The sequence below is a fragment of the Chelonoidis abingdonii genome, chromosome 4 (genome assembly GCF_003597395.2).
Source record: "Chelonoidis abingdonii isolate Lonesome George chromosome 4, CheloAbing_2.0, whole genome shotgun sequence".
Lineage (NCBI taxonomy): Eukaryota > Metazoa > Chordata > Testudines > Testudinidae > Chelonoidis > Chelonoidis abingdonii.
This window is the reverse complement of record NC_133772.1, coordinates 151892410-151900927: the sequence shown is the minus strand read 5'-3', so window position 1 is coordinate 151900927 and position 8518 is coordinate 151892410. Positions and strand designations below refer to the sequence as shown.

Genomic DNA, 8518 nt, shown 5'->3' with positions numbered 1-8518 from the left:
ACTGGGGCAGGGGATCACTGAAAGCGTACACACGTGCGCACGCGCACACACACACGTGTCAGTCCTGACAAGTGAGCTCTACTGCTCCTCTTCCAGCTTCCTAGAGACCCCGAGAGGCCTGGCTCGCCTTTGATATGCCACTAGCAGGGAGAGGGAAAGAAAGCAGGGTCCCCATACTACCTCCAGACCTTTGACGGGACGGGTTTGCACATCTCAATGACTATTCTGGTTTTTTTGCTATAGTGCTCTCCTTCCCAGCTCCTCAACTGTCTCTTCCTTCCTTTTTTTCTAAGAGGGGCCAGATGTAACTATTCAGCCATCAAGCTGTTAGACTCTGAGGATTGGGGGAAGTGTTGGTAATAATTTTCCAGCCCCCACTCATCCATTTTCAGCCTCACATTTCTTCTTACTGGGCAACCCATTCTTCCCCTCTTCCCCACTGTATGGCCACATTCCTACTGCGTCTTCCAACTCTGGGGCTCAAGAGATTCTTTTTTGCACTCTTTCCCTCCCCTCCCTCCATCCCTGACTGTTACGGATATGTGGGGGAGACGACTGATGCTCCCTGTCTGGGTTGCTTAGGACTGCAGTTCTTAGAAGCAGGAGTCCTACCCTTCTGAGTAGGCACTTCTTGTTTCCCCTGGTCTTCCTACCTCTTGCAATGATGCATTGACTTATTAATTCTAGTTTGATTGTAACTGATACTAAAAGGGAGAGCACCATATCCTGGGCAGTAGGTGCCTTTGCTATATTCAAAAATACAATGACAGAACAGAATTGTACACTGTTAGCAAAACACCTTTAGTGCTGCTGAGGAAAAGCGGCTCTAGAATAAGTAAGTCTCATCTTCCACAGATAAAACAACTTGCCTTCTTATTGTAAATAAAATTACATGGATACTGGTTAGTACTGCTGTGAGCAATATTCTTTGAGTGGATTCGTAAAAATCAAGTTTGCAATGTGTTCAGTCCATGATACCAAGAAACCTCTCCCTTTTCTGTTTGTAAAGAATTCTCTCCTCATTTGATGAGCTTCTGTTCTGATCACTGAACTTCGTACCTTTAGCACTTGCTGTAAATTACCTTTTATCAATAGATTATTGTATCGCTATCTAGGGTTTTTATAGGGATGATTTACCGTTCTTAATCCACAAATTTGGGCTAAATGAGTATATCAAGTGTGGTCCCTCCTCCTGCCAGCCACACTTATTGAAGTGCTCTGTTTAATATCCAGGATATTTATTTGATATGACAGTACTGGATGTTCCACCCCTTAGCAATATGTAAAGCTGATTCTGGTTAATTATACACTTCTCGCTCCTGAGAAGCAGTCTGTTCTCAGTTAATGTCACACACACATTTTAATGTGCATTCAGCATTTCAAGGGTGGTACCAACAGCACACGTTGCCTATATGTTTCTGACATTAAAACAAATTAAGGAAAGCTGCACCGAAGCTGTTGTTTTGTTTAGTATATTCTCTCAAAATGTTGAATAATCACCTGCTTTCATTCAGAAGAGAAAATGAGAATTTTTAGACAGTAAATCTTATACTGTGGTTTGTACACAATGCCTGTTTATATACTAAGAGCCTGATTTTTCAGAAGAGTGGAGTGCCTTCAGCTTCCATAGACTTCAAAATGAGTAAGAGATGCTCCTCACTTCTGAAAATTGAGGACTAAGATTTAGCTGTCAGTTACTTTTATGCCTTAGTATTAAACTTAAAAAAATATTTGTGAATTTGGCTAGCATTGGTATCTGCAATAAAAAATGTCACTTGCCCGCCCAAACAAAGGAAGCAAAATGCAACAGAAAGCTCTGAAGGAGTGATACAGCTGACTATCTGGCACACAAGTCAAAATGAAGGAGTGGGAACTCTCTCTTAATCCTGTCAGAACTGTCTGTAAGTAAAACAGAGACAACCACAGAGAAAATCCATGCTAGAGAGACCCAGGGAAGATCCAGACTAGAAGATGAGAGAGAAAGAGACATGGTAGGTAGGAGAGAGACCCCGACATCAAAAGGGTACTGGGGGAGGGGAGGATAATTTCCAGAGAGGTTATTCGTAAACAGTCTGAGAACTTTACCAGAGAATTGTGGTAGTGAATAGTATATGTTGAGGAAAAGGAGTCATTCACAGAATTAGCTAAATTGTCTATAAAAGATCCATCTGAAATTTATGTCTGTGTTGTACCTCTAGGTAGAAAATGAGACCAACATCCTACAAGATGGCTCTCTCATTGACCTGTGTGGAGCCACTCTTCTGTGGAGAACAGCAGACGGTCTGTTTCACACACCAACTCAGAAACACATTGAAGCTTTGCGACAGGAGATAAATGCCGCTAGGCCACAGTGTCCTGTTGGGCTAAATACTTTAGCATTTCCCAGCATTAATCGTAAAGATGTGGTAGAAGAGAAACAGCCTTGGGCTTACCTTAGCTGTGGTCACGTTCATGGCTATCACAACTGGGGACATCGCAGTGACATAGAAGCCAATGAGCGCGAGTGTCCTATGTGCAGAACCGTTGGTCCCTATGTGCCTCTTTGGCTTGGTTGTGAGGCAGGGTTTTATGTGGATGCTGGTCCTCCAACTTATGCTTTCACCCCTTGTGGACATGTATGCTCTGAGAAATCTGCAAAATACTGGTCTCAAATCCCACTGCCTCATGGTACTCATGCATTTCATGCTTCCTGCCCTTTTTGTGCAGCACAGCTGACTGGGGAACACAACTGCGTCAAACTAATTTTTCAGGGTCCAATTGACTGATGCCATTTTACAAATGACCACAATAACATTTTTCTTTAACAATGTACTGTGAAGATTTTGCCACTAACTCTAGATTTTACCTTTTTATAATACTGTTATTACTGGGGAGGGGTGTTGGGGGGGTAAGGGACCTGATGGGGGATGAAATGGGGATACATTGATACCTGGAACTTGACAGATATCAGTGGTGTTGCATGCTCATCAGCGGCATATTCATGAAGTCTTCTTGATCAAATTGTAGTATGTTTATAATAATCTTTCTATTAGTACCCTCAATCAGAAAAAAAAAATTGTCTTTTTTTTTTTTTCTGAACTTGGATTTTTTAATGGAAATTTTTTTCTTCTAAACTTTGACAAGCCTTTAAAAACCTATTTTTTCAAATCTAGAAGGAACATACAGAATGTAATTTGTCTTTAATTTGCAATATAATTAACTTGAATAGTTTCTCAAAGAGCTAATATGGAATGTGTGGGCAAACATAGGTGAATGTTAACTAGACACAACTGTCAATTTGGATCATACGTGAAAGGTTAGCTGCATAAATTGTAGCATATAAATGCTATTAAATGACCTGTTATGGTATAATGCAGTTGGCCAAAAAGGCATCAAGGATTACTTGAAACTGGGGAATTCCTGTTTGCTTTGATTTCCTTTCAGTGTAGTATATATCCAGTGTTCATGAAATACAGTATATGGTTGATTTTTTTTTAACCTGCTTTTTGTGAAATTGAGTTACTTTTAAACATGTAAAGTTGTTTATACCTTTTTAAAGAGAGAGTTTCTGTATATTTGTAGTCCTGCCTTTGCTTTCTTTCTGCTTAATGTGGCTTGCCCTTGCTGCTCACCTTGCATGCCTGGAACTACTGGGTTAATTAAGATGTAGCAACCCTTTAAGAATTGCATTAATGAAAGGGTAGCACTGCAGCAATAGAATATAGGTTTAGGTGCTGTTATACGTAATTTATGCACATAAACCTAAATCCAGCAAGGCATTCTAAGCACATGCTTAACTTTAAGCACATCATTAGCCCTTTTGACTTCTGTGGGGCTTAAGTGCTTGATTGGATTGGGGCCATGCTGTCTTCTTTTGAAATCAAAAAGTGATTAAAAATAAGCTACTGGTTTTTTTAAGCTCACTTACATGATACTAGCCAAAATGCTATGAGGAGAGCATCCTTCCATAATTTAACTGTAGTTTTTGTTTGACTTATTGCCATCTTTTCTTGCATTTTTGAGAAGTGCTGGAATCTATTTTTATTTAAAATGTTTTCAAATCAAACAGAATTCAAATGTAATCATTAAATATACACAGTAGAGTAGATAGTTCATCTGCAGTAGATAATCTGAAATTCCTGATTTTTAAGAGAAGAAATAGGTAATTACTAGGGAAATAATTAAATCAGAATTTCATGAGAGATCTACCATCCACTCTGCTAGCTTCATTTGGTTGAGAATAATAATTCTTGATCCTTGCTCTCTGTAATCTAGGTATCTGAGGTATCAGTCTATCCAAGTTGAAAAACTTTGGGAGAAAATCATCAAAAGGTGAAACTTATTATTCAAAACTCAGTTCTGTTAAAGTGATTACTATATCACTTTAAATTTGCTATATTTGTGCCCTTTGTATAAATAGATAATTTATATGATTTTAATATATTGTGTATATACTTGAATTGGCCTGTTCATATTTTGGTTGTTAAATTGTTTTATAGTTAACCTTATAAACATTTAAAATGTCCCTTGCCTATGGTGGTGGGACATATTATTTTGTCTGCTGCTGTTTAATATAATTTTGCTGTGTAAAAAAGTTTGGCATTTTAATAATTTGAAAATAGCTTTATTTCTATTTTTAAACTTTATTTTCGTTTTGCCATAAAAGGTAGTGGTCATTCTGCAGCATTCCCTGTACAAATCCCAAATTGTACAGTTTGCTTGTCTCACTCACTGGTTGGAGAGGGGACAAATCTTGTTAGTCTAGAACAATACACTTCTTCCTAGTGCCTTTTCAGTGAGATTCTTTTGTGATTCCATGTTCCAAGTCCTTCCACAAGGCAGCCTTGTGGTTAATGTTCCACCAAGAAGGACAGCCCAACCAGACAGAAAAAAATGCTGTTAGCCTTCATTTCTCTGCCATGGTTTGTGGCAGAAACATAAGGATATAACTGTCTCTTCCCTTCCCTAGCTGTCTTCAGTATAAATTCCTCAGGTTCCACTTGCATTCTGCAGCATTTGTTCTACTTAGCATATACCTCATCTGTGAGAAGCAGACTACACCCTGCTCTGTTGAACTGTCTCTTTTAGCTAGAGAGCTTTTGTCATGAGAGAGGCCACAAAATCAAACTTTCAGGAAATGTACATTGTTGTCCCAAGGTCACAAGATTTAACGCTTGGCAGCAGGGAATAACTGGTCATCAGAGCCCTAGATTTTGAGACCTTTTGCACTCACAGGACTACAATATCCTTCACATCCCTGAGATAGTAACTATTTTGGCAAGTGTAGTCTCCCCATGTAGTCATAAAAGTTCCCAGGCACCTCCATACCAAGCCTCCTTACGTTCCTCCTTCGCCATTATAATCTAGATATGGGAGCTGATGTCCCTACACCTTGCCCAGTCACGTACACCTGTACAGAGTGGGTGTAAAATGCTACAGTTTTACACACTCACCTTGCCATGGTGTAAATGACTCCTTAGGGTGCAAAACTCTGGAGTTTCAAGCCTGCAGAGGTATCACTTGAAAGACTATGTCCAAACTCTCTTATTCCTATCAGGCTTGGATTAGCGCAAGAAATGCTGCAAAAAGGGAAATAGTGTCTTACCAGTGAAACCAGCTTCTGGAAGTTCATTAGTATAAATCCAGGTACTCTCCCACTGACCAGTAGTTGGAATCAGAGGGAGTCTCTTTCTCTTCTCTCTCTCCCCCCTGTCCCCTTTCATTGCTTTGGAATTAAAATTGGGGGGGCGGGGGGTCAGGTTTTCTGAACTAATGAAATTGTTCTGTATCTCTGATAAATACATACATACAAAGGAATCTGCAGAAAGTTCATCTTAGACAGAAAACAAATGTTCTTTTATTTCATGATTTAAATGACCATCCCATCAGACCTGTCAGTGCTTTAGCATATCCCTCAACAAAAGTCAGCAATAAGAATAGTGTTCCGTAAGTAATATTTTACCAATTACTCCATCAGTTTCATTTGAATGAGTCAAAGCTGTTTGAAGCACAGCTCTACTTAAAGTGTTTTTTTTTAGTCTCTGCTTCTCAGTTCTTGTATGCTGCGGCTCTCACATTCTCCTTTTTTCAGGCAGTTTTTTGGAAGGAGGGCTAAAGTCTACACTGAAGACTCAGTATTAAGTTGTCTGTTCTTGAATTGTGGTCCAAATTAAGCAAAATCTTTTAGAACAGTAATTCATATTAATCATGCCTCAGTATTTAATTATGAAGTATGGTACCTTTGTGCCTCAGAGTAGCCTGGCATAGATGGTTAGAGAAGACATTCTTTGGGACATGGATGGAAAGAAGGAGAAAGCCTTTAAGAATAGACTGGCTCTCTTAAGAGCATCAAACCGATTCTGACACAAAACAGGATATAAGCATGTTTATAGCCATTTTGATTTTCATGCATCTCTTGGTTGATTTAATTTGTTTAACTTATTACACAGTCAAAAATTGAAGAGAATCCTTTTTATAGATAGGTCCAACAAAGGTTTGTCTTCACTTCATTAAGAAAAAAACCTTGACGCTCTTGTTGCTGCTTTATGGGTTGGGGAGGGATTTTTTGTACTCTTTGTTTCTGACTCTGGAATTTGAGAATCCTGTTTTAGAATATGGCCAGAAAGCGGTGGGGGTGGGGGTGGGATGCCGCCTAATCTTCGTACTTAAATAACTCACTATTTTTGAGAGACTACAAAGTGTCTTTATATAATTATTTTATATATTTACACACACAAACATACTAAAATAGCCAGAACATGACTGTTGGTTTGAGCTTTGGTAGCTCTCTGTTTGGGGCTGCTGCAGCAGCTAAGTTACTTCCTTGCTCACAATTTTTTAAAGGGGTAAGCATACTACGGGAAATGGAACTTCAAAATAGAGCCCTACAAGAGAAATCCACTTTTATCTCCGATGTTGATAAGTCTTGACATTAAATTCTAGTGCAGAAGACCAGCCAAAAAGAATTCATCATCTGGCCGCCATCATTGCTAATGGAAGGTACTGAAATGCATTCCAGCTTGGTAACAAAGCTGTCTCTGATACAGAACTGCTTTGCCACGTCTCCGACTTATATTAAAGGTGAGAGCTGCAAATGGCATTTTAAAACAAGATTTGTGCCCCTTTTTGATGCTCTCTGATCGTTACAAAAGATTGAGAGGATTTACTCCATATGAGCAATGTCAAGTCTGGTCTTCCCCAATTTTGTGGATGACTCAGATGCCAGGTGGGAGCTCTCACCCATGAATTGAAGTACAGAAGTGTTGAACCTAAAACACTTAAGGGAAGTGTCTTTAAGCACTTGAGTTTCAGATTTAAAAAAGCCAAATAGTTTGAAATCTTCTGGCTAAAATCTTTTCCTCTCTCTGATGCTCAGTTTACAGCTTCTTGTGGTATTTTAATTCCTCTTGTTCTCCATTCATATAGTTATAGGATAGACAGTGCAAGAAAACCAGTGTGTTTTGTGGAGGGCTGGTGTTTTAAAAACCAAAGCCTTTCAGGATTGCTTGATCACAAAGAAGCAAAGAGGGGCACTTACTTCTCTCTTTTGGCAATTATCTTTAATTCCCATTTATAATGGTTTGCACTGTAAGTAGTCCCCAAAGCTGGTACTAGGAAAAGTGAAGGGTATCTTTTCAGGATCAATTTCTGACTTCCTTACACAAACAAAACTCGTACCCAGATTCTGTGGTCCTTATGCAAGCAAATTTGCATTGATTTCAGCATTAGTTTTGTTCTTGAAAAGACCACAGTATCTGACCTTTTGTTCCTATAGGTGGGAGCTGGGGTGTATAATATTACTTTCAGCACTAGTTAGAGAAAGACATGCCATCTTTGGTTTTGCTAGCAGCAGAGCAAAAGTATAAATTGCTGGCACACCAAACAGAAGTTACTTTGAAGAAAGCAGTAGCTCTCAAATCACTTTATTTTTAATGGGGCATATTTATACTTTCCAGATGGGCAGTTAACCTTCACCAAGTACCTTGTGTTCCTTTGCATCATGGGTAACTGATGGATAAAGATGTGCATTGTGTTTCACTTTCATCAGACACATTGCTAAATAGGTATCCTTGTACAGGCTCTTGTATTGTAACACAGCTGTAGGAAAAGCTCATTTGAACAGCAAGCCCAGTATCAAGGGGAAGTGGCTATGTTTACCTTATACAGTGATACCAGTTGTTAAATTTTCAGGATATATTTGTAAAACCAATCTTTTATATGCCATGTGAAATGGATTCAAAAATTATTTCTTCACTGTTGTACCTGTGGAAGTACAAGCCATTTTACAGGAAAAACTTCAAAAATATTAAAATGTTATCTCAATATTGACTTTGAGTCCTTTAATTATTTTTTTCCTCCAGGTTGTCAGTGAAATGTAACTTTCAGTTCCAAAAAAAGTTAGTAAAGTCAACATAAGAAACCAAAACACCCTGGCTGAGAACTTCTGTGCAGACAAGTTATGGGGAGTATTCAGTGTGAATGCTCTAAAATTTCAGTTAATCTATGTTTTGTCCCTTGTTTAAATTGAACTTTTCTTGTG

The 8518-nt window shown here is 38.8% G+C and overlaps 2 protein-coding genes across 3 annotated transcripts in view; both read left to right on the top strand.

Moving 5' to 3' along the window:
• The window catches only part of LOC116823478 (E3 ubiquitin-protein ligase pellino homolog 2), a 149463-nt gene that overhangs the window by 123730 nt on the left and 17215 nt on the right, over positions 1-8518 (top strand). The window lies entirely within an intron of this gene.
• On the top strand, positions 893-8307 carry LOC142046690 (E3 ubiquitin-protein ligase pellino homolog 2-like). The gene is made up of 3 exons (XM_075064663.1): positions 893-902; positions 1894-1991; positions 2199-8307. Exons 1-3 carry the CDS (start codon positions 893-895, stop codon positions 2763-2765), a joined length of 675 nt encoding a protein of 224 aa, XP_074920764.1. The 3' UTR covers positions 2766-8307.

Excerpts from the sequence above, each read along its gene's own strand:
- LOC142046690 (XM_075064663.1), top strand. Across the intron at positions 1,992-2,198 it reads ATGAGAGAGAAAGAGACATG|GTAGAAAATGAGACCAACAT; the intron begins GTAGGTAGGAGA and ends TTGTACCTCTAG.